At 40.8% G+C, this 26,690-nt stretch overlaps 1 protein-coding gene across 1 annotated transcript in view; it reads left to right on the forward strand.

Moving 5' to 3' along the window:
- USH2A (usherin) overlaps positions 1 to 26,690 on the forward strand; it is a gene marked incomplete at both ends in the record, with an annotated part of 391,806 nt that overhangs the window by 130,488 nt on the left and 234,628 nt on the right. Inside the window, 6 exons of the mRNA XM_081114388.1 lie at positions 13,214 to 13,344; positions 16,972 to 17,098; positions 19,379 to 19,480; positions 20,562 to 20,741; positions 22,121 to 22,251; positions 23,849 to 24,122. Coding sequence (XP_080970514.1) covers positions 13,214 to 13,344; positions 16,972 to 17,098; positions 19,379 to 19,480; positions 20,562 to 20,741; positions 22,121 to 22,251; positions 23,849 to 24,122 — 945 coding nt within the window. The remainder of the gene's footprint in view (positions 1 to 13,213; positions 13,345 to 16,971; positions 17,099 to 19,378; positions 19,481 to 20,561; positions 20,742 to 22,120; positions 22,252 to 23,848; positions 24,123 to 26,690) is intronic.

A 26,690-nucleotide genomic window follows, 5' to 3' on the forward strand; every position in this document is an offset into this window, starting at 1 on the left:
AGTGACTCTGAGGACCTCGGTAGCCAAGGATGGGACTGAGAGCAGTGAAAGGGGGGAGAGTTGATCAGCGGCAGCTTGACTCGGGCTGGCTCTGCAGGAGTTTATGACCCTCACCTTCTCCTTCTCCCATTTTTTACTAAAACCTGGAGAATTCACCAGACACCCAGTGCTCCAAAGGCCATGAATATGTGTAAGATACTGTACAAATACTCTAACATATTCCTGTCCTTTCTTTCCTGACTCCAAACAAAGGAGGTAGCAATATGAAAAAGGACCTGGGTGAATCATTATAAGAAAGCAGCATGGATGAAGTGTGAGACTGGAAAGTACAATGTTTTGTTTCTTTTCTATGAAAGGGCAGCCTTGCCAGGTCAAGGGACTAAAAAGACAGGTAAGCTAGTGCCCCTTCTCTCCAGATTTAGGAGAAGAGATGAAAGTCGTATAGAGTAACAGGCATCATATCACAGTCACGGGAATGGGAGGTAGCATGTAGCATGCTTACACACCTGGATTCCAGAGAGCCTCATCCACATTCCTGGCTTGAATGCCCTGGGCTGCAATCATGTCTATCTCTACTGCCTTCTTGGTCTGAGACCTCTCGTAGCTCCGTGACCTCTCCAGTTTCAGTCCCACGGTGTGTCAAGTGGCAGTGAGGGTGGTTGTCGGCGGGGCATATCTGCTAGAGGTATTGTGGCCAATAAAGACATCAACGTGCAAAGCAACTCTCCGAGTACCTGACATGTGATAGCAAATAGCAGTGTTTATTATCATGAATAATAACTTGTATCCAATTAGAATTACCAGGAGGGGCTTCAGAAAGAAGGCAGCACTGAGATAATCTGTGAAGAACAGGCAACTTTTGAAAGATACACATGGGGTCAGCTTGGTATTCTATCCAAGGAGAAGGATGATCATGATAAAGGCATCAAGATGAGAAATTAAAGGGCAAGTGTGTAAATAGCAGACAGTCTGGTTTAGATAAAGCACTAGTTTTTTATTGGTTGTTTTAACTTTTTTGGTGGGGGCATAGTAGGAGCTGATTCTGGGAAAGGTATAGTTTGGAAAGGTACAGTTTTGGGAGGATAGAAAGAGTAGTTTCCATCTAAGTTGGTTTTAAATGAGACCTACCTAATCAGTGTTTGTTTGGGGGAGTGTTATGAAAGGCATTGTAATTTGGGAAATGTAACCCCATAATAGTCCCCCGTATTCACTTTTTAAATAGCCAGATGTCTTTCAGTAAACACACAAAGGAACCTGGGCTTGAGTCAGAGGACGTGCTTTTCAATCTTTCCTTCATTCCTTTAGAACTAAACCCACCATGCCACAGTGTCTAAATCTTTAAAGTAGGGAAAGCAACATCTCAATCGCATGCTTATTTTTAGGATTAAGTAAAACAGATGAAAAAGGACCAAATGTAATGCTGGGCATCAATAGATATTCAGTCAGTGTGTAACTATAATATATTATTTCATCAAAACAAGCGAAGAATAACATTGGGGGAGGGGGGAAACCTTTGAACTGCAAGGTGCCTGTCTCCATCCTAATAAAATCCATTTATGTTCTTCTCATCGGACTCTTCAAATTCTTGGCCCCCAGGGGATCCACAGGAAACATCCCATCTCATGTCTAAGTTTCTCAGAAGTTTCCAGAGTCCCTGAGGTTTTTCACCCCGAGTTGCATCGTCTGCATTGACAACTGCAGGAAGTTTAAAAATACACTGACTTCTGCATCAGCATCTTCTCCTTTGACCAGAGAGAGCCGATCTGGTGGGCAGTTCTTTTCCCATCATTCTCCTGCCGTGCTAGAGCGACTCCAAGGAGAGGAACAGAAACCCTCCTACAAATAAAAGGCACATTGATTGAAAGGCTGCAGGGGAATTGACAGCTTCCCTACAGCAGCATTTCCTTTGACTTCTTTGGTCCTCTTCAGTCCTTCAGGTTTAGGACTCTTGGTCTGAATTCTCTCTCGTCATTTGAGAGTGTGAGACCATCTATCATCTGGGTAATTTTCCAGAATTACCTTTATTATTGGGTCCGCGGTGTGCAGCACAGATGGGTGTTAGAAGGGCTCTGTCTAGATGCCAGCAGCAGAGGTTGTAACATTGTCCTGAGCGCTTTCTCCTGAAACAAATCAGATGAAGAGAAAGCGTTGCCAAGGCTGGCCTCAGCAGAGGACGTGGGTCCAATAACGGGCATCTCCATGGATGCGTGGAGATGATTCAGTGTTGTCTGACCCGTCCTTTCTGACTCACTCACAGGAAATAGTTTCCCTCGGGGTCCCGAGGCCACTTCTCATCCTTCTCCCTTCCTTGGCACTGTTCCGTGCATCTCAGGCATCCAGTAAATACCTGAGAAAAGAGTTTGGCCAACGTTAGGACTGGAGAGTTTTAATCCTATTGCCATTAATAAAGAGCTCAACCGTAGAAGGCTTTTTTCCTCCTTTCAGCCCCACTCAGTCATTACTTTGGTATAAGGTAACAGTTCCATCCCCTGTCAGGGAGGGCCCAGGCCCATGCTGTGGGCTGGATCCCCAATAGGGGGCGTGCAGGAGGAAGCCGATCAATGATCTCTCTCATCTCTGATGTTCTACCTCTCTCCCACTCCCTTCCTTTCTCTCTAAAAATCAATAAAAACATTAAAACAAACAAAAAAAAGAATGAACTCCTGCTGACTGGAAACTGGTATGCAGAACGCCTTGTGAGCAGATGGTGCCAGATATATGAGCTATTCCTCTCCATAGACTCTGCAGAGATAAGACACCCCTCCTCTGCTGGCAATCCTTAATTACAGGGTGGGTTTTGGTGTGTCCCTTCAGCAGACGGTCACCATGTCGACAATAATGAGGGGAAATGGCATCGCGGCCATTACCGGGTGAGATGTGGCATATTTCCTGCATTCAGTGATTGTCTCTCTGTTTGACTCATTAATGTTTGAGGCCTATTGGTTGCGGAGTTGGTTGTTCTGATTTAAAACTTAGTGTTAAGTTGAATGTGGTCTTATCTTGAGCCTCTACTTCTGTCATGACTTGGGTTTCTTGCTGAGTTTCTGACTTGAATTGCTTTTTTCCCCCTAAGCTTTTGCTTTTACTTATATTTCTATCTGCAGATTCTGGAAATGTTCTTCCCACACCCACTTTTTCCCCCTCTCTTGCTATATTCCTAGTTTGGCCCATTGTATTTGTTTGGCCCGCCTATAGCTTTTTCTCCACTTAGTCAGTCTCCTGTTCAGTGCATGCAGCACCCAATCAATACGCCTGCTTCCTTCCTGTGGGATGTCCAAGTCGCGGTGTTTCCTGCCGGCTTTGATGCCACCTGCAAGGGGTGTCTGTGCTTTGGCTGATGCGCTGTTGTCTGAATTTGCAGTGTTTCAGCACATTACACTGACTTTAATTTTGATGTATTTGTATTTTATCCACTTCAAGTCGCGTTCCTTTCCTACATCAATTTAATTACTTTCTGCTTGGGCCACATTGTGTTCATACAATTGCTGCTAAAGCGACAAAGGTTCCTACTTAAATTACCACTCAGTACATCCATTCAGTCTGAAAGATGCTCAGAACACCTCTAATGGGTGTCTCACCTTTGTGTCAGGAAGGAAATCTGGACTATTGAGGGGGGTCTTCCACAAAGAACTCAGTCAACCCTGGTGAGAGCTGTGGGGTCATGAGTGTAGGAGATGAGGGTAGGCCTGTGCAGTCACTGTTCTACTTCCCAGTGAGAAAAGAATCTATGACCAGTTTCTATCCTGTACATGTCACGGCCTCACAGCAGGGAAATACACATCTCTCTTACGTCTTTAACTTCTATTTAGTTTGACCACCAAGCTGTAGCTTCTGTCGTTCCGTGTGTGTGTATATGCGATATATAAGTTTCTGGATTTGAATCTAGGTCTTTCTCTAGTCAGTTTGCATTTGGGTTTGTAAGCCAGCCACATGGATTGAATTTCCATTGTGTGCACAGCCAAATGGCAGCTGATCTAATAACAAATGGCTTGGGAAATGTGGTAACTCAATGCACTTTTCAAAGACTTCCCTTATTGGGGAAAAAAGAAAAAGCATCGGAGAAATGCATCTTTGCAAATAGGAGCAAGGAGAGATCTCAATAGATCCATGGCTGGCCATTTATAGGGTTTAAGTTGTTGCCTCCCACAGACATAACAATTGCAACAGCTCTCAGAAAAGCTTAGAAGACAGAGGCATGTAGGTTTATGAGAACATATGTCAGAGGTCAAGTTTATCAGTTGACTAGTTAGTAAATGCACTTTCTCCTCACTTGCTTAGCTCTGCTTTATGGGACTTCATACCTATTCTATTTTTTTATTCTATTTCCTTCTCTTAACAAACAGTTGTTGAGTCCCTGTGTTCAACAAAACTAAGCTGTTTATCAAGAAGAAGAAAACAAAATTAATGGCACTTCCTTTTTGGTTAGTGCGCCTTCTCTAGTGCTGGGTAATTTCTCTGGGCCTCCATTCTCTCATCTGTGTAACGGGGACAAATGAACTGTGAGGAACAAATAAAATATGATTACTCAGCTCAGTGTGTGTCACAAGGGAGAACCCTGTGAGTGGAAGTCATTTCCCTTTTGCTTTCCCTCTGTCAGTAACCATCATTGCCTCTATCAAACAAAGCTCAATGTCTGCCCTCATTCCCATCCAAGATTAGTATGACAGTACGGCATTAGCATTTGACCTTGAGAGAAAGCGATTTCCATAGGTTCTTGTGTAACAATAGTCTGGCAAATACTGTAGGCCTCCTCTTGCCAAGGTACTAGCTTCTTAACCTTGACCTTTGGGCTCATCCAACCCTGTTCCCTGGGCCAGTGCTAGATGATTCAGACTCATGATTCAAGCCTCTCAGGAAGTCAGTCCTGCTGAAGAATCGGGCCTTGACTTTGTACACACTTTGACAAAGGGCCTCTGAGCACCTCCCTAAGCCCCACGTCCATCACTTTCCTGGTGCTGGTACTCAGCTCCCTGGATGTTCTTGGAAACCTGCCCAGGAGCCTAGAACCTGCACTGCTGTCTGGCTCTCACCAGGCTGCCCTCCGTGACTAAATACTGCATTTCCACTGTTCTTTGGACTCCAGATTCCTACTCCACACACAATTGTGCTAGCCGATGGATGTCCAAGTTTCACTGTTTCATACATGGACATGGTTGTGCTTGTCTCTGTCTAAATCGCTTTCTTCTAACACTAGCTTTCCCCCGCATTCTTTAGCCTGTGACCCTCTGTTGTTTCCCTGGCCTCAGCATACTTGCTATGCTCTGCCCATGAAACGAGGAACCACCCTTTCTTCCTGAGCCTACAGCTTGATATTGATACACCATCTACCCGCCCGTGTCAACATCGAGTTCCACCTTTCATTCCAGATCTGATCTGCTGTGCTGGACAGTTCTACTCTGTGATACCACATAGAATTCATGTAGGATAAAAAGACACTATGATTTTGCTTTGGTGAAAATTATGCATTTTCTTGATGATTTTTGTGTTTGCGGCCCTACCTGTGATAACTCCTTTAGATGAATATGATTTTCAAGTGGCCCTTTTGGCACTTTAGATCCTCACTGGAATGAATCCAGCATGAACTTACCTTATTCCAAATTACTTTCAGTCTTGGACAACATCATAACCAGTATTTAGGGCAGGAGACAGGTAAAGATTGTGGCATATTTATGAACTATAAAGCAGTGTCCACTGTTGCCATAAAGCCCCTACATAAAGTCATGTGATACGTGAGGCCCTTATTCCTCAAATAGTCTAATTGATTGTTCATTGGGCTCACTCAGCCAAAAGTAGAGAGAAACTTTGTACAGACATCATTAGTTTTTCTCCATTTAGAGATTAATCATGAAGAGCTCTGGCTCTTTAATTCTGTAATTTGTATATTTAATGGGCTGCTGCAGAATCTATGACAGTAATTAGCATAGCCTGAAAACTCATTAATACGCAACAACATGATTAATGCAGCATTAATGCAAACATGACTGAAGTTATTTGGGTTATGTAGTAAGGAGATTAAAGCTAAAATGTCCTGTTTGTTTTACCAGTGGTGAGCATAATAGGGTGGCAGAAAAATAAAGTAAAATAAAAACTGGTATCAACTTAGTGGCCATAAAATAGGGAGGAGAAACAACCAGAAAAAATTAGGTTGCTTTCCTTTTTTCACTTAGCTCGGAAATTTAGGGCATAAAATATATTCTCTGCTTTTTTGTTTATTCACTTATTTATAAATTTATCATTACTAGGTAAGTTTATTCATCCTTTTATTTTAACCAAATCTTTCAGCAACTTCAACATGATATCAATAATACTATTAACATAATCCTATATTTATTATATATAATACAATATTATGAACCAATATTATTATTATTTAAATGTACATTTTTATTGATTTTAGAGAGGAAGGGAGAGGGAGAGAGATAGGAACATCAATGATGAGCTCAAGAGAATCATTGATTGGCTGCTTCCTGTATGCCCCATAATGGGGATGGGGCCTGCAACCCAGGCATGTTCCCAAACCGGGATTCGAACCATGACCTCCTGGTTCCTAGGTCGATGCTCAGTCATCGAGCCATACCAGCTGGGGATGAACCAATATTATTAAGATATTATTTTATCTTACAATAAAAATTCTTTGAATTATACTGAGGGGTCCGTTGTCAACATCTTTTTCATGTTCATATCCCCAGTGATATGCACTGTCTATAGGAGATGCTCCAAATGCTTCTTAAATTGAATAAGAAGTCACTGCATTTTACCCAGAACTCTAGTTCTGTATAATAAAACGCCATGTGCTTGAGAGAAGCTGGACTGTGGGAAGGTTGTGTGGGTGAGGACATTGAGGCTTTTGATGTCACAGAAACCCTGGCATCACTCAAGTTGCAGACTGCCCCACTTCTTGGAGTTGTGCAGACATTCAGGGAGTAGCTAGTTACAAGCTTTGTGTTTCATAATGTGCAAAATAAAGCTATAACATAGCCCTCTGTTCTTAACGCAAAATCAAGGGCCTCCAGAAGCAAGTGAAATCAATGAACTTTCATAAGAATAGTAGCTAATACCTATGTAGGGGCGAATGGTTCTAAGCACTGTACTTTGTACACATTAATTCGTTTTCATTCTCCCAGGATCCTTGTGAAAGAAGAAACTGTCATTATCCCCACTTATCCATGAGGAAATAGGTACAAAAAGATGAAATAATTTGCCCAAGGTCACACGTAAGTTTTAGAGCTGGTACTTGAAACTGGGCCATTTGGCTCTAGCATTTTTTTTTTTTTTTAATCATTGAGCCAAACACCAACTTCCTTCTTCTTTGGAGGTACACCAAAGAAATGTCTTTACAAAATATAAGAACTTTGGAAGAAATAAAATTAAAGATTGTTTTAACTCTCTCAGTGCTTGACGTTGGAGATCAAGGTGAGGGCCAGGCACCTGCCTCCCCATAAGATGGAGAGATGCGTCCTATCCCAGGCTCTCTCTCAAGTCCATAGTAGATGCTGTCAGTTTCATTTTAGAATCTGACCTTTTCCATTCTTGATATTATGTCCAAACATGGCCAGTAGATTTAGAGCAGTTTAGAGGAGATGCAGCTATATGAACTGATTAAAAACTTTGTTCGGCCCTAACCGGTTTGGCTCAGTGGATAGAGCGTCAGCCTACGGACTGAAGGGTCCCAGGTTCGATTCTGGTCAAGGGCATGTACCTTGGTTTTGGGCACATCCCCAATAAGGGGTGTGTAGGAGGCAGGTGATCGATATTTCTCTCTCATCGATGTTTCTAACTCTCTATCCCTCTCCCTTCCTCTCTGTAAAAAATCAATAAAATATATTTAAAAAAATAAAATTAAAGTAAAAACTTCGCTCATGAATAGATTTGTCTGCACACAGGGAAACCTTCCTCTGATTGGTTTTGTAAAACAAGTTTGACTTATTTTTACTGAATTGAATTGACCTGGAATTTTAGTGTCATGTTGATAAAGTATCAGGAATGAATTAATAACCAAATTCAAATACATGCATTATTACCCTGCAAATTATTACTCTCAATTCCCTTAATAGAATGAACAAAATAAATAGGAATTAAGTTGATGTTAGAATGGACTAGTTACATATAAGAAGTCCCTTTGTAGCAGTAAGAGTGATTATACTGTGACCTAGCCCATGGTCAGCAAACCGCAGCTCGCGAGTCACATGCGGCTCTTTGGCCCCTTGACTGTGGCTCTTCCACAAAATAACACATGCAGGCGTGCACGTACAGTGTGATTGAAACTTCGTGGCCTGTGTGCAGAAGTCGGTATTTTGTGAAAGAGCCGGTATTTTGTGGAAGAGCCACACTGAAGGGGCCAAAGAGCTGCATGTGGCTCGCGAGCCGCAGTTTGCCGACCACTGACCTAGGCTATTAAAGGGATTATAGGGTTGTACTCTTTTACTCATTCAACATGCATTTATTGGTATCTTAGTATTTCCCAAAAAGTAACTTTTGGAGATAATAAATATTGCAGTCTGATCACATTTAGAGTTTAGCCATTCCTTGGTGTGGAAGGAGAAGATGGGGCCCTTTTTTTAAAATACTCTTATTCTCTGAAGAGTCCCACAAAATGCCATCATAGTAAAACCACTTGATCTTTAGCAAACTGAGGTTGCTCTAACTATAGAAGACCAGCAACGACATGTGATTCTAGGCAGCCGACTGACTTCCCCTCGCCTTTCTTGTGACAAGAAGATACAGTGGGTAGTGGAGGGACGGGCTGACTGACCCTGGTGTCACGGTGAGGATGACCTAGCTGCCATGGACCTTCCTTCTCTCATCCTCATTCCTTCTGTTCTCTGCTTATACGAGGGCGGTGTTATGTGTTTAGTTCAGCACACTCAAAATTAGACATGTGATTAAGTGTCGATCTCCAGGAAGCCAGAAGGCCCGGATGTTGTTCTGTTTTGTATTTGTTCACTCGTCACAAAATTGGAAGCCTAGCCTGCTCCTTTGTCTCAGATTCCCTCTTGCAGTGAGGATTCTTCCACTTAAGAACCATAAAGTGCTTATAGCATTGTCTTCAACATTATCTTCTACTTCAGAATGGGAAATAAGACCTTTTGAGTTTATTTTGAGCTCACGATATTTTATCTGAAAGTGCCACAAGGAAAATTGTTTTTTATTTTACTCCATTTCCAGGACCCTAGTTTGCTCCAAAGGAGTCTGAAATATATGTTCATATTCGACTGATTGCTTTTCACCCACTGAGATTGTTACTGGGGAGGCTTTGGTGTAGAAACCCCAAAGCAGATGTCTTTAATGCTGCTTGAGGTCACTGAACACTTCCAACCATTAGACTTGACATAAAAGACAAGGAAATCATTCCAAGGTCAAAGTCACTCAGCAATTGTGCTAATGCTACAGTGAGTGAAACTTGATTGATTTTTAAAATACTTGTTTTGCAAAATGAAACAACATATTTTAGTGCACTTAGTATATTTAAAGTTTTGAAATTCCCTTTTATTCAGTTTGAATCAATATAAATTTAATTCTATGAAATGTGTATGCATATGTGTACACATGTAAATGGGCAAGTGTGTATATGAATAATATGTATAAATACATGAACATTCATGCACCTAGATATAAAACATGATATAGAAGTGATACGATTAATACATATATATTCAAAAGTTAATTTTTTCAATTTTATAGAAACAAAAAGTAAACATGATACAAATTCACTTTATAAAATTTTTTTAAACCTAAGCGTAAACTTTATTTGCTAGAAGCACTTGTTAAAATACTAACCATTTTACAAGATATCAAGATAAAACATTATTTTAGGAGACCAAAATACACACTGAATTTTCTATCTTTTGCTCTACAAAACAATGAACTATTATGTATAGATTGCAGTTCAGTCGCCATTAACTGGCATTCAGTTCATATTTTAGAACTATCCTGACTTAATTCCAACTCACAACAGTTTTCTAAAATGAGCCCGAAGTGGAATGTATTTATGTCCTAGGTGAAATATTCTAGCTGTTAAGGGGATTGAAATTGAATATATATAATACAGTCAATAACATATACATAAAAAGGAATGATGACAACTTACGACTCAGATGTTGGTGGAAGCATTTATATTAAAAATAGTATCGTTCTCATAACATAGCAGTCTTTCATGTGAAATTCTGATTTTGTATTAGCGGTTATATCAGCATTTTGGGGTATAATCTAGAAATCAAAGGATGGACTGGTAAATATGGATAGACACAGATATTGACAGATCTATGTCAATAGATGTATTTTAACCTAATATTTCGTGTAATTTCAGCCTGTAGTTTTCTATTGGCTTTTAAGGTCAAAGCTGTTCAGAAGGGACCATCTGAGCTTTACTTTGGTGGCATGGGCTGCATTTTGTAACATTGGACTTGGTTGCTTTTGATAGTGGAGAATCCGCATGGGTGGTCCCTCCCAGGGAATTCCATTTCTCTATGGTTACAACTCACCTGAAATGTTTCTTCTTGTGGAAAACATTTTCTGAGGGCTCTTTCTCCCTCTTTCCAGCTACAGTTTCAAGATGCATCATAGTCCTCATAACAGTGATACTCAGCCACTGTGTTTGAGTGTTACAGGAGGAAATGGAGAATTACTTCAAAAGGTCTAAGAGAGTATTTTTGTTTTATAAAGATTATAACTAATGTCAGTTTCCCCAAAACTTTCATGTAGTAAAACTCTTTATTCTTGTTTTTTTCCTCCAGCATTTCTTACATATATATATATATATTTTAATGATTTCAGAGAGAAATGGAGAGGGAGAGAGATAGAAGCATCAATGATGAGAGAGAATCATTAATCGGCTGCCTTCTGCATGCCCCCGACTGGGGATCGAGCCCACAACCTGGTCATGTGCCCCTGACAGTAATCAAACCTGGGTCCCTTCAGTCCGCAGGCCGACGCTCTGAGCCAAACTGACTAGGGCGCATTCTTACTTTTTATCCCAATTTGTACTTCCAGTGAAATTTTTAGAATGTTGATCTACTGTTTCCCAAATTCTTTAGTGATAAACAGCTAAAAAACAATTTAATTTTGAAAAAAAATTTAAGAAACAATATATGTTGAAAGGGATAAGAACAAAACATTGGTATTGTAATAATAAAGAGCCATTTGGGGATTAATTCCAGGCCATTTATAATCTTTTCAGATTATTTTCAATATTATTTTGTCAAGTATAGGCAATAAAGATTTTGTTACTCATGTATTTATAGGTTGGTTAGCCTAGTTTATGAATAGAGACATTTTTAGCACTGCTAATGGCCAGCAAGTACAAAGAAATGGCTTTTCTAACTTTGCACTTATTTGCATAATTCAAATAAGCATATAGCCAGAGTTGCTTCTATATGTATCCTTTCACATTCCTTAATGCTCCATTCAGACCTCTAGAATTCCATCTCCAAGCAATTGGTTTGGGTGGGAATGGAGCAGAAAGGATATTTGATAATGAAACCAAGAGGATTTGCTTTCTTTATGAGAGCAAAGAAATATCTGTGTAATAGAATCCATTGTTTTTATGTGCAGAGTGTTATTTTAATTTTGGGAGCTTATGCATTGAGACGCCATTCTCCATACCACAGTTAATTTCGTGACCAAATATACCTTGACTATCGCATTAGCATATTTAATTCATGTTGTTTTTCAGCAGTTCTTGATACATCTTTGACCAATTGGATAGACTCCTCTAATACAGCATCTTTTATCTCTGATACTTCTTGTACATTGAGAGTCCCAATTGTCTATAAAGTGTGAGTGAAACAATGTGGTTTATATCAGGATAGGTAACTCTTATCTTAGCTATACCTATTTATTTCATCTTCCTAGCAGGATCTGAAGCATGAGGAAAGATCGATTAGACATGCGTGGTTGTTGAGGTGGTTGCAGTCTGCTGAACTCAGAATGAAACCCTTCCCTACCAGCCCAGCCTGAAAGGAGCTCTCTCTCCTTCAGACTTTCATAATTCTGGTTGGTGGTGTTACTACTCAAATCAGCATCCATGAGTTATTCAGTTCTGTGCTGTTGAGCTGGTTGGTACATGATTCCCGTGTATGTTCTTGAGCTTTTACTTGACTCTGACCGTATAACGTATATCTATAAAAGCCTAAGTGACCATTACTTCCCGTCAACCAAACAACCAGTCGACCTGTCGCTATGTTGATGCACTGATCACCAGGGGGCAATTCAACACAGAAGCTGCCCCCTGGTGGTCAGTGCACTCCCACAGCCAACCTCCCCTGGCCAGCCAATCTCCTGCAGTTCCTCCCCGCAGCCGGCCCTGATAGGGACTAGGCGAGACAGCCCCAATTGGCCCCATCACCAGCCAGGCCAAGGACCTCCACCCGTGCATGAATATGTGCACTGGCCCACTAGTAACTCTATATATATGTATGCATTTGATCTTTCCAACTAAACTGGTAACTCATTCAGAATCAAGATTGTGCCTCTTGAACTTCTTTGCTAATTTCAGTGCAATAAGTGAAATACCTCACAAGGGAAGCTTCTGTAGTATGGCAGGTGGAATACCAGGTAGAATGGAGGTGGGACCAGGTGGTGACAGTGGGAAGGTGTCTATGTGACCACTGAAAACTGCCCTGCGTCCTGAGCTGGAGAAGTTGCTGTGAGACAGGAGCACGATGTGTCTAAGGTAAAGCTGGTAGGTGATGTGAAGGCCAGGGGAGACCCTAAAATTCGGAAGGCTGCAGACCGTCTGGTTACAGAATGGTGTTTCAGAACATCAGCTCTACTCTGCGGACCACTTTGCAGCAGGTCTTCCCAACTCTTAGCTTGTTACTGGACCGGTTCTTTGAACGCAAGTATATTAAATGAGAGCCCTTGTCCAAAACCCATTGACTTTTAGGACTCTGGTAACACTGTCAAATGGATATTTCTGAGTATCCTATTTTGGGTCGACACCATATGTGTTCCGTTGATGAGTTTTGCATAAATTTAACCTTCGTTATATATGGATTCCTGGGAGTGCAGGCTTGGGCTTCCAAGTCCAAGTTGGCATTCATAACGGGATAGGTTTGAGACCAAGCAGCTGGGCTCCTCCTCGTACGTCCGGTTGTACGAGTATAATTGCTTGACTGTACTCACTGCATCATAAATAATAATGAAAGCAAATGTACATTTATCAGGGAGAATCAACAAACCTGGCACTGACTTGCGGACTGCCCTTGTCCCACAGGCATTAAGGCCAGCTTCCGAACAAGGGAGCCTGAAGGTTTGCTCGTCTTTGCCGCGTCCCCGGGCAACCAGGAGGAGTACTTTGCGCTTCAGTTGAAACACGGACGTCCTTATTTTCTCTTTGATCCTCAGGTAAATGATTACTCATGAGAGTTGAGATGTTTTTAAATATATATTTTTATTGATTTCAGGTGGAGGGGAGAGAGAAACATCAATGATGAGAATCACTGATTGGCTGCCTCCTGCATGCTCCCTACTGGGGATCTAGCCTCAGGAATGCGCCCTGCCCGGGAATCGAACCGTGACTTCCTGGTTCATAGATCAGTGTTCAACCACTGAGCCTCATCGGCTGGGCAAGAGTTAAGATATTTGAGTTTCTTAGGTGCCAGGTACTAAGGTAAGTGCTCATGTTTTCACATCAAATCCTCACCAGAAACACAGAGGTAAGTACCATTATTACCCCCACTTTAGCAATGAAGAGAAAGAAACTTACACAAGTGATGTAACTTGCCCAAAGCTAAAATGGCAGAGCGAACTTTCAGAACACATAGTTGTACTCAACGCAGTTAATGACCATATGTTCCTTATATAATGAAGATGAGAACTTTTAAATAAATTCGGGGAATATTCTTCCATTGCTTGTTCTTCTTTGGGGAGGGCTAGCAGCACAGCGCCTTGCACAGAGTGGGAGCTCCCCCGGGTTTAAAGAAGCTTATGTTTGTTTGATATGCCTCCCATTGACATCCAAGCTATTTCTCTTTTATTTACTTTTATTTTACCTGAGATGAGTTTATCTAATGAACATCCTATTGTAGTCATCAGATAAGTAGTTATTTCCTTAATGTGTCTTTCTTACCAGACTGCAGAATCCACTGAGGGCAAAGTCTATTTTGTCCTCAAATATATTCTCGAGGCTTCACACAACCCTTGAAGCATAGTACATTCTCAATAAAGAAATGTCTGTTGACAGATTGGCTAATTTAATGACTTGAAAATCATTAGTAAACTGCTACCCATTTTCTAGAATAAGATTTCTAGCTCTTTAAAGATTGTGTAACAATTTAATTATTTTATCAGTTAGATACTTTGACTTTTATTAATGGTTATTTTTAAATTATAGTTCCTGAATCTATTCAAAATCATTAAATTTTGAGTTGTAAAAAGAGCATTTTTAGGAATTTAAAGTTACTGTCTGGCATATAGTTTCAAAATAACTCAAAGTTATTGTGTACTTTGTTCTTATAAAAATCTCTTAGTGAACATAAGTAATGAATGGAATGCATAACATACAATGTAATCCTACATGGAGGCTACAGGTGTAAAAATTTATTTGGTTTCCCTTCTAGCTATCCAATGCATTCTATGGATAAATATTTAGGGGAAGGGAGAAAGATTCTTCATAATATTTAAAATTACATATGTGCTATCATATTCTGGACTGAACTCTTGGATCCGTTGTTAAGAGTCATGGCAGAGACAAATGACTCCAATTTTTAATAGTATTTTTTTAAAGTCTCTAACAATTAGCTATAATCTTTCCATTCTTTACTGGATTGGTTTCAGTTTGAATTTACTTGATCAGATGATATTTTATTGACCAACAATGACTTGACTAGTGATTATCATTTAAATATTTTATGTTCAGTGACATTAACAGGAAATCCACAAAGCATTCTGATTTCATTTACTAGAAAGCTATGACAGTGAAAGGTTTCCAGCATTCTGAATAGCTTCTATTTAACATGTCTGATATCTTCCAAATGGGAAGAACAAACTGTATGACATGATACCAGAATTGATCACAGCATTATTCTCTTAGCGTTGATTGGGGGAGATCATCTTTAAAATGATGATCAAAGAATAATATGCTAAGTAGAAAGCACATTTGACATACCGAGTCTGTATGTTCTTGCCTTGACGTTATCTCCAATAAATGCGATTTCAAATGTAGAGACCTATTCATACTTCAGATAGTTGCCAAACATAATATGAAGAAGCACTAACTTGGGCACCTGATCTTTTAGAATGCAGCATCGTTTGTAACAATTTTAACGCTAACTAAGTACACTTTGATGAGACAGCATTTAATAAAATGCTCATTAATTTCATCATTAGCAAGGGTATGCTAAGAAGTAAGCCAGTTTCTTATGTCACGCCCAATTAGCATCCCATGCTAGTAATCCCATTAGTATTGTTGAATTCACTAATGGAAAAACTAATGGGCATAGTACCAGGGCACATTAATTGGGCACGACACCAGTTCTGGTTTTAATTATTAAACTATGATAATGAAATGTGTGTTTGTAAAATATTAAAATGTTGAAATAGGATTGAAGGAAATAAAAAAAAAGCATGCAGAGGAAAGAGATATAAGAAAAATCAGCCTATGAAAATCCAAGGGCTAGAAAATGGACTTACCAAGTGGTCGTTTTCCTTGCCAATCGAGTTGTCTATAGAGGTTGGGATATTGTCCATGAGAGAAGCAAGCCATTTATACTCCTGGGAAATTAAACGCTGCTTTTTTTTTTTGTAAGATGAAATTCTGTATGTCATACGTGTTGTCATGCTCTGTATGAGGCCTGACAGGAGCCAATTAAATGTGTAGAATGGACATGTTATATTGCTGAAGCTATTTTAGGGAAATTTAAACATAAATGTTTTAAATAGTATGGTTAACATTGCACTTTTTGTGATATAAATCTTCAGCCATATTACAGCAGATAATGATCAGTTTTCTCTCTTTGAAAAACACAACACCAAAATAAGTAGTTTTGTGAAACATTGCAAGTAATAGAATATTTTGTAATATTTTACCCAATCTTAATTTTGGTTTTTAAGTATTGTTATTGGATTGAAGTTAAGTGTTGCTAAGGAAATAAACTTCATTAAGAAAGAAATATTTATTTATTTATTTATTTATTTAGAAGGTTTAGAATAATTTTCTGATTGCTTTTTCTTATTAGTAGTATTAAATGATGATGGTGACAAAGTTCAGATATCTTTTATTTAGTCTTACTTGCCCATACACTCTAAAGGAGTACCATTGTGTCAGTCGTGATGTACTGAAAAGGTGTTCACTTGGCTGTAAAGTGCTGAGACAGAAGGTTCTTTTTCCTTCTCTTTTCTTACCCCCACATCCTTTTTGCAAATCTCAATTCTTGATCTCTGTCATTACTTAGTACCCACTTAGAAACTCATTTGAACTGTGATGCTATTACCTGAGGCATAAGTATGAATGCTAGATTTTAGAGTACAAGCATTGCGTACTATGTTTAAGCACAACACATATGGTCAATTTTTTTTTAGTAGCTGGCTGATTTTAATGTGACCGCATCCCTTATTAGTAGTGTAACGTACATAAGAAAAACTAACTTGCCAGACCTTTCCCTGTCATTAAAACAATATCAATTGAATAGTGTTTTATTAGTTTCAACTTCTTATCTTTTTAAATATTTCTGACAAAAATTAAAATACAAAAGTTTAAAATAGAAAATTCATTACCTTTCTGATGAATATAGTTCATCAAAATGTAAATGTACTGGTAAGAAATTCTTATTCCAAAGAGAAGTTCTCTTCAGGGCAGGTTTACAGTTGTTCAGATGGGAGATAATATAGTCATTAATAAATGATAATACAAGAATAAATTGTGTTTTGTATACTCACAACGGTAAACCTAATTTTCCCCACTCTGTATATGTATTTTTGTCTGAACATGTGTTCATTCGTTCATTCATTCACTCACTCTTTCATTCCCTTCAGGCGTCTTCAGTGGAAGTGACCACCACTAATGATGATGATAAACAATACAGTGATGGCAAATGGCATGACATAGTTGCTGTGAGGCATCAGGCTTTTGGCTGGATCACGCTGGACGGGCAGTACACAGGTAAGAAGTTGATGTATATAAGTGGCTGTTTATATGCTGATGTTGCCATACTTATTTTTATATCTCTCCTTTCACCTTTTCCTCCACACAATTTCATCTAAATTGCATTTGAGTTGGCCTTTGGGTGCCTCTGAAGAGAAGTCTGGCAACCATATTCTTATCTGTGTAGGGTTTCAGTAAAGGAAAAAGAAGACAAAGTCATCAGTGGCAATTTCGTATCTTGTACAGTTCCTTGCAATCTGCCAGGGCTTGTACTTACGTTCTGAACTTCATGTTACTTTTGACTTAAGACAAATAAAATAAAGCAGTTATTATATGCATTTTAGTGATAAGGAAACCAAGCCTCAGAAAAGGTACATAATTTCTCCCAGTTTATATGGTTGGTGGGTTTTGTTGTTGAGGTTACATAGCCTTTCTTTGCAATTCTAAGTAGAGTGTCTTTCCATCTTACCCTGTCTGTCATCATCCTGCAACTATAGGACAGTCACAGTACCTGTATGATGTTGCAGGCTTTTATTAATTCATTCAGGATATATAGTATAGCATTTACTATGTGCCACCCACTGCTCTAGGAATTCTGGACACAAAGAGCAAAATTTACACTTTAGGTGGGAGAGGGACAGGGTACAGAATACATATATATTGAACAAGTGTGAGAAACATGCTGAGAATAATAAAGCAGGACAGGAGGGAAAGGTGGGTGTGTGTGTGTTGGGAGGGGATGTTCTGATTTTATTAAAGGCTGTTAGAAATGGCCTGTCTGCTAAGCTGACACTTGAGTAGAGATCTAAAGGGGTAAAGGGGACAGTCAGGAAAGTATTCAGCAGAAGGCTGTTTCCAGCCAAGGAAACAGTAGGTCCAGGGACCTGAGGTGGGAGATGTCATATGTGGCATGTCTACAAACCAGCAAGAGGCCAGCATATGATGTAAAAGGGGCGGAGGGCTGGCGCAGGCTGTGAGGTCTGAGAGACCATGAGGACTGTATGAAGTGAGGCTTGGAGGACTTTTACTTGGAAAGAAGAAAGCTGCTAGGGAACTCTGAGAGAGGAGCCACGTGGAGTGACTTCTTTCTTTAAAGGAAACACTCTGGCTGCTCTTGGGAGAATACATTCTATGGGAACAAGAGTAGAAGCAATGGAGACCTGTGAGTAGGCTTCTGCTATAATAAAATAATTCAGGCAAAAAAAAAAAGTTCGTTTTTTTGAACCAGGGAAGCAATGAGATGTATTGGATATATATCTGGATATAATGAGGAATCTGGAGAGATTGTAGATGTTACATTAAAAGGATTTGAACAGGCATACTACCACCTTTGGGCCACTGTAAGCTCATGTCTGTTTTTATAAAGTTTTATTGAAATGTGACTATCCATGTGTTACGTATTGTCTGTGGCTGCGTGGGGCTGTACGGTCTGCAAGGCCTACAATATATGTTATCTGGCCCTTGGCAGAAAGGGTGCTGCTCTTGACTGCTAGGTTTGGGGCCGGGGCCCCTGGAAGAATGTAGCCGCCATAACTAAGATGGACCAGAAATCAGGAAAAGCAGGTTGGAAGAATGAGATGTTCAGCGTTCAGTGTTAAGTCTTGTATCTCTATGAGGCTGGATCCAAGTGGAGATACCAGGCGAGTTGCTGGACATACAAGACTCAGTTCAGGGAGATTTGCAGGCTAGAGAGACACGTGGGAGTTTGTCGGCAGAGGTGCTCCCAAACAATAGAATCAGGGCCCCAGGCCCCTCTGGTCTTTGGCCCTGGTAGTTCGCACAGGAGCCCAGCCCCCTGTCTATTCCTCCTCCGGAGGCATCATTGTAAGTGGAGAAAGAGATCAGAGAGGGGAAGAGGTCTGGGTCATTCAACATCCAGACATTTGGGGTGATGAAGAGGAACATGTGAAGAAAATTAACCAGGATGGGGACTAAGGTAAGAGGAGGACCAAGAAAGAGCGAACTCCCCAAAGCCCAGTGAAGGGGTTAATTGTTTGTTAAATTAGTAGAAAAAGATCCTCCTGCAGCCCTAACTGGTGTGGCTCAGTGGATAGAGAGAGCGTTGGCCTGTGGACTGAAAGATCCCAGGTTCAATTCCAGTTAAGGGAGCACATGCCCGGGTTGCAGGCTCAGTCCCCAGTAGGGGGCGTGCAAGAGGCAACCCATCAATGATTGTCTCTCATCATTGATGTTTCTATCTCTCTCTCCCTCTCCCTTCCTCTCTGAAATCAATAAAAAAGATATTTTAAAAAAAGAAAAAGACCCTCCTGCTGAGGTTGGGGCTCTCTCTTCTCCCAGGTTCCTCGGGGCTCCTGAACGGCAGCACTGTCATCGGAGAGAACACGGGCGTGTTTGTGGGAGGCCTGCCGCGGGGCTACGCTGTCCTGAGGAAGGACGCCGGTGAGTGTGGGGAGGCACGGGATTGATATGTTGTTGCCAGTATTTAGAATAGTATCAAATGGCATTGCTGAAAAATATGAGTAATGTATTCTTTTATGTGTCATGTTGGTTTCCTGTATCAATATGCCACAAAGTTCTACTAGGTCTCTTTCCCCCTCCCCCCCAAAGGAACCACGTGTTACTTGCATTGAAAATCTTAGTGATTAGTCTTTGATGTATCAGAGTTCATTAAACTTGGACTTAAATGAATTATACTAATTTCAGTCAAAGTTATAATGTTTTATTTGAGCATTATGTGTCAGTTTTTTTGAGATTTTTAAATTGAACACAAAACCACACTGAAAACAGAAGTGGCAGTGGCTTGATTTTCAGTTTAAGTGAATGGGGCAAAGAACTGACCGGACGGTGGGCAAGGCACTACTCAGGCCCTGGATATCCGTCAAGGACTAACATGAGGCCTTTGCCACGATGGAGAGAGCAGATATGCCAACAGACAATCCCACCCACGTGCCCTAAGTGCTGGAATTGGGGCACAAATTAATTCCTATATTTGAGGACATAGAACAAAACATGACTCTAAAGTGAAATTAATAAAACTAACATGAATGAAATTAATCTAAGGAAACAAAATCACCCTTCCTAGAAATGAGGTCAACTTACTGACTGAGTTGTATAACAGGCTAGTTTATTATGATGATGGAACTAAACTGTAAACCATACATTTAACAGAAACACTTTCTTCAAATACTTTTAAAATGTGACCACTCTTTCATTTTTAAGACCGTGGCTGATGAAATCTCCTTGTTTGTTCAAAAGTCAATATTCTTGCTAATACTATAAAACTAAGGGTTTTTGCTTTAGCATCTCTTTCTGCATATAGGATGGGTCTGAACCAGGGCTAAATATTCTGTAACCACTTAGCATAGGTGGTGGTGTGGCATTTACATGAATCATTAAGAAGTTTGCAATAAATAGGTAGAGAGCGAGTGCCCAATTCTTTTATTTTAATTGCACATAAAATTAATTGCTAGCAAAGCATTTTTCACAAGACATATTTCTTGATGTCTGTCAACTCCTGCAGGCATAGTCCGAAAGGGTTTTGTGGGCTGTCTCAGGGATGTGCATTTTATGAAGAATTACAACCCCTCCGCTGTTTGGGAGCCTCTGGTTTGGCAGAATTCAGAAGAGCAAGTCAACTCCTATGACATCTGGGAGGGATGTCCCTCTTCATTGCAAGAGGGAGCCCATTTCCTCGGAGCAGGTAGGTTCTCACGTAGCCATCAGTCATTGCTGTGCACCCATGTTCCATCCTTGGCATACTTGGCTCTCCCCTGCCCAATTACTTAGACCTCATGTGAATACCTAGTTATGCCTGATGCCCAGAGTTTAAATACATAATATAAATGGTAAGAATCGTAAATATCTCTTCATGCGGAAGCTCTGTGATGGCCCAAAGCAGCTCTGAGTATCCATTTGTCAGTCCATTGTTTTACTTAGAATGAAATGTACTTAGAAAGATGTTTCAGCCCAGCCAGTGTGGCTCAGTAGTGGAGCACTGACCCAGGATTCCAGAGGTCACTGGTTCAATTCCCAGTCAGGGGAGGTTGTGGGTTTGATCCCCAGTAGGGGGGTGTCCAGAAGGCAGCCGATCCATGATGTTTCTCTCTCTCTCTCTATCCTGCTTCCTTCCTCTACCTCTAAAAAAAAAATGTTTTAAAGGAGTTACCAGATTAACCCACAGATATCTGTTTATCATGTAGAGGGCCAGTATTTCTCAGAGTAAAAGTTCAGCATTGTAAGGAGGTAAGTAGGTCCTGAAGGGAGAGCTGGAGAATATATCCATTGTCCCTGCCATTTGTCCCAAGGCTGCAGCAAGGGGGAGGTGCAGTGTCCCTGGCGTGTCCCCAGCTACTGTCTCTGCCTGGAAGCCCCCCAGGGTGAGGGGTGGAGGGGAGCATGGCCGCTTGGGGGACATGGCTTCTTCTTCAAATGAAAGCCCACCTTTGCCTCCTGCCTTTAGAATGAGGTTGGCCAGTTACTATGTTGCTTAAATTACTTTCAGAATAGAAAGCCACATGCGTACACTTCCATTGCTCTTTCTCGTCACTGTCATTATTCAGAGTTTCTATGAAGTCAGTGCAAGTGCTTATTGTTAATGGTTGTATGAAACAGTAACAGTCTTAGTTGTAGCCTTGATTTAAAGAACGAAGTATTTCCTCTTAAAAGGTGTGTCACGTTCCTTCTGCCACTTCTGTAAAGTTACAGGATTTCTGTTACGTGTGTGTGTGTTGGTTTTTATTGATTTCAGAGAGGAAGGGGAAGGGAGAGGGATAGAAACATCAGTGAAGGGACATAATTATTGGTCAGCTGCCTCCTCCACGCCCCCTACTGGAGATCCAGCTTGCAACCCGGGCATGTGCCCTGACTGGGAATTGAACCTGGACCTCCTGTTTCATGGGTTGATGCTCAGCCATTGAGCCACCCCAGCTGGGCTACAGGGAGATTTCTTAACATTGATTGGCATCTTCTTTTGTGAGAGATTTACCCAGCCACAGTGTGTATCCTCAGGGTATCTTAGGACATACAGTGCTGGCAGTTTTCATTCCACGTGCTGATATGTGCATATTCTTTTCTTTGAAGGGTTCCTGGAACTTGATCCGGGCACATTTCATGGCGGCCTGGACTTTGAGATTTCCTTCCAGTTCAGAACAGACCAATTGAATGGGTTGCTCCTTTTCATTTACAACAAAGACGGACCTGATTTTCTTGCCGTACGTTCTTTTAATTACACATATTTTAAAATGTCAGATTCCATTGTAAAATAAACAAACCATGGGCTTACATTATACTAAATTGGGGGTTTCTTTCCAGATTCACTTTTGTTTTTATTTTATTCTCCCAAGCCACGTCACTTTCCATTCTTGGAGGCCATTCCCGATTCCCAGAATCTCTCTCATCAACCCCGTTTCCATCTTGGCTACAGTGTTACTTCACATACTCTCTCTGCTGTTAGACAGTGTTTATCTCAGAGCAGCAGGTCCATGGAACATAGCAGCGGGTTCCATGTTTATTGCACGAATGAATAGTTAAATGAAGAGCTGCTTACCTGATGTACTTCACAAAGATGCTGCTTACACATAGCAAAAGCAGTAATTTTTATCTGGCTTTACTTATTTGTTTCATTAGACACGATGGAGCTCAAGTTTTTAAGTATCCTGTGGTTGCCGGTTTGACTTCTAACAAAACAACAACCCAGCAGGGAAAATAGCCATCATGTACCATTCTGAAGGAAAACTTAGTGGAGGCATTTCCTGTTTCATGAAAAATTGGGCAAACTATGTTCGTATTAGAAAATGGCACCTTAATCTGAAAGAAGCAATTATGTGAGTTAGAGATTTAAACTAATAAAACTGAAATAGTACATCAAAATATGTCTTACAACTTTGAAATTGAGTTCACTAACCAGTTAAAATAAACTTAATCAAGCTTGACATTTCATTTTCTTATTGTCATATTTCCCCAAAAAAATTAAATTGATATACAAAGTAGTCTTTTCTCATTTTCTAAAAACTCAAAAACAGAACCATAGTTCAAACTATTCTGTCCTCTTCAGTCACCTATGCTTGTGTAAAATCTTTACCTCGTTGCATCCCCAAAAAGTATCTGCCTGCCTCATGTTGTGTCATGTCATATAATCATTGCTGCCTATGACTTCCTTTGACTCACTACAGTATTCTTCATGTCAATTATAAGCTTGCAAAGTACTTCATTGTATGCTACTCCAGTTTGGCTTAAAACAAAGTAGACTCTTTTTATAGAGCGCTTTCAGAGACATTCCTTTCTTTTTTTTAAAAAAAAAAGTATTTTTTTTTTTATTGATTTCAGAGAGGAAGCAAGAGGGAGGAAGAGATGGAAACATCAATGATGAGAGAGAATCATTGATCGGCTGTCTCTTGCACACCCCACACTGAGGATCAATCCCACAACCTGGGCATGTGCCCTGACCGGGAATTGAACTGTGATCTCCTGGTTCCTAGGTCAATGCTCAACCACTGAGCCACGCTGGTGGGGCTCAGGTACATTCCTTGCTTTTCTTTAAGAAAATGAACTTCTCCTCTCTCCCAAAGTGTCATTTTTAGTCTATTTTTAAAAAATCTTTTTTGCTGAAAGTATTACATATGTCCCCTCATTGAACACTTCTAGTCCATCCCCATCCCCCACAGTCCCTCACCACCCTATTGTCTGTGTCCATGGGTTATGCATACAAGGTCTGTGGTTGATCTCTTCCCACCCACCCACCCTTCCTCCCCTGCCTTCCTCTGAGAGCTAGTCTTTTCATACTTGTTTGGTTCTTTACTATGAATGCAGGTGGAGCTGAAGAGTGGAATACTGAGCCTCCGGTTAAACACCAGTCTTACCTTCACCCGAGTGGACCTGTGGCTGGGGCTGTCCTACTGTGATGGGACGTGGAATAAGGTGACGGTTCGAAAGGAAGGTGCCCTGGTGTCTGCCAGCCTGAATGAACTGATGGAGCGCGTGTCACAGCCCAGAGCCCAGCCGCTGGCGGTGAATTCCGCCGTCTACCTGGGAGGAGTCCCCCCCGAGCTGCAGGACTCTCATGCACACCTGGGTTTGGAGCCAGGTAAACTCCACCTGGAGGAGTTGCCAAATCATGGCAGCCCTGGTCCTACCAGGTTTGGGTGGTTCTGTTTGGGTGGTTCTTGTTTCAAGATGTAGCGATAGAGTCAGGGTAAAAGCAACTCCCGCCCACCCCTTTATTGCATAATGTGAAGTTACAAAAAATACATATATATGTCACGTCTTTCCATAGTTTTGTATATTGCCCTTAGGAGCATGCCCTCCTCCATAATCATTATATTTATAATGAATATATGTATTCTAACATGTCTTCAGAAAAGTTAATTTACATATTATATACTTCTATTTTTTCCTGGAAAACATATGTGGTTCTTGGTTTTTTTGAAGACTGATCATTATCTATATTTACAGAATAAAAACATAAATTAGGTTGGTGTGCAACTGGGAAACGGGCGTTCAGGTCACCAGGGCTGTTTTCTGCTGTAAGTGCTAAGTGTCTCCTTGCATCTCCACGGCCCCCTCCTGCAGCAACGCACACAGAGAGCTGGGTTTAGCCAAGTTTCAAACATGCTTGTGAAAAAAATCTATGTTTCATTGATTCTTCATAACCAGGAAGGAAAAGTTAATGAGTGCATGAGTCATACTGAAGTATTTAACTCATATCACGGGTTTTAACATAAGCAGAGGAAAAAATAACTCAAGTAACTCATAGCATTTGATTCACATAATGAGATTGAGCATAATTAGATAAATTGTTTATTTTGAAAAGTACCAATGGCTGATTTTGTACTGGGTGCCGGGCATGGTTCTGAGAGCTTTCCACGAGATGGAGCTTGTTGTCCCTAAGGAGCCTGTGGGGTAGGTGTTACTACCGTATCTGTGTCCCCATCTGACTGATGAGGAACCTGAAGAGCAGGGAGGAAAGTACTTTGTCCAAAGTCATGTGGCTGGAAAGCAGCCAGCAAGCCCTTTGGCCGGGCGTCCAGGCGTCAACGTCCACTTTCTTATAAGAAGTGCTCTCTTCATGGGCATAGGCCGCTGTTCCTTCTCTATAAGGCAGTGGTTCTCAACCTTCTGGCCCTTTAAATACAGTTCCTCATGTTGTGACCCAACCATAAAATTATTTTCGTTGTTACTTCATCACTGTAATGTTGCTACTGTTATGAATCATCATGTAAATATCTGATATGCAGGATGGTCTTAGGCGACCCCTGTGAAAGGGTCGTTCGACCGCCAATGGGGTCGCAACCCACAGGTTGAGAACTGCTGCTATAAGGCGTGGGGGGCGGGACACAGAGACCCCCAGCCTGTGGCCCGGCATGCTCCCACATAGAAAATGGTCTCTACCTAGTTCCAAAACCCATGCACTGTGAATGGTTAAAATTTCCACAAAGCAGCTTTTGCCTATTTGGTAAGTACATAAAGATTTAAATGCCTTCGAATAGAAAATATATGGCAAGCTCTAAGAAGACTTTTAGAAGGGTACGGGTAAGGAGTTAATGAATATCTGAGGTGTACGACAGTAATGACATTTTCAAGGCACTTAAGATGTAACAGAGGCTGGAAATATTACATCCATATAAAGGCTTCTCCTGAATTCAGGTTGCTGAGGTGAAAGAGAGCTTGGAAACCCTTTATCTGAGCAAGATGACTTGACCTTATTTAGATCTAGGGGGGAAAAAATCCCTACCATGCATTTTACTTTAAAGTGTTCCAACACCCATTCCCGTGAGGGCCCTAGAGACATGGCTTAAACTGGGATTGTCATATTATAATGACAGAAGTTTAGAACATCAACCTAGACCCAAGGGGAATGATTTAATCTACGCTGTGACCTAGTCTATAATCCTGAAAGATACTTTATTTATGGGTAATACTAAATTTTTATCAGTGCAGTATCAGCTACCTCAGGCGGTCTCAAACCACTGGATAAAATATGAAGTACAGTACATATTAGGACTGGGACATAGTAGGAACTCAATAAAATTAGCTATCATCATCATCACCATCATTGTTGTTACTGCTCACCAACATACATTGGAATTGCCTAGAAAGGTTATTAAAAATGCATATTTTATGACCCTGTTTCCTCCGATTCCAACGCAGATGCTTTGATTGCTACTGGTCTTTACAAGTCACTGCATGTTTCAGACGGACGTCAGGAGACTCTTCACTGTGTAGAGGTGCTGCACAGCGAACTCAGCTGCAGTTCAAATTCATCGAGTTCATGTGCTGTACCTTTTTCCATCCGTTATCCACAGTCTTAGAAAGTCCTCCAGGCTTCTCCATCAGCACCTCTTTCAGAGCCTCTGTTTTGTGGTCATATCAGGGCTGTTTTTTGGGTGTTTTTTTTTTTAAATATATTTTATTGATTTTTTACAGAGAGGAAGGGATAGGGATAGAGAGTTAGAAACATTGATGAGAGAGAAACATCAATCAGCCGCCTCCTGCACACCCGCTACTGGGGCTGTGCCCGAAACCAAGGTACATGCCCTTGACCGGAATCGAACCTGGGACCCTTGAGTCTGCAGGCCGACACTCTATCTGCTGAGCCAAACCGGTTAGAGCCAGGGCTGTTTTTTTTGTTTTGTTTGTTTTTTTCTTATCCATT

This window comes from Myotis nattereri, assembly GCF_964212035.1.
Source record: "Myotis nattereri genome assembly, chromosome: 20".
In the NCBI taxonomy this organism is placed as follows: domain Eukaryota; kingdom Metazoa; phylum Chordata; class Mammalia; order Chiroptera; family Vespertilionidae; genus Myotis; species Myotis nattereri.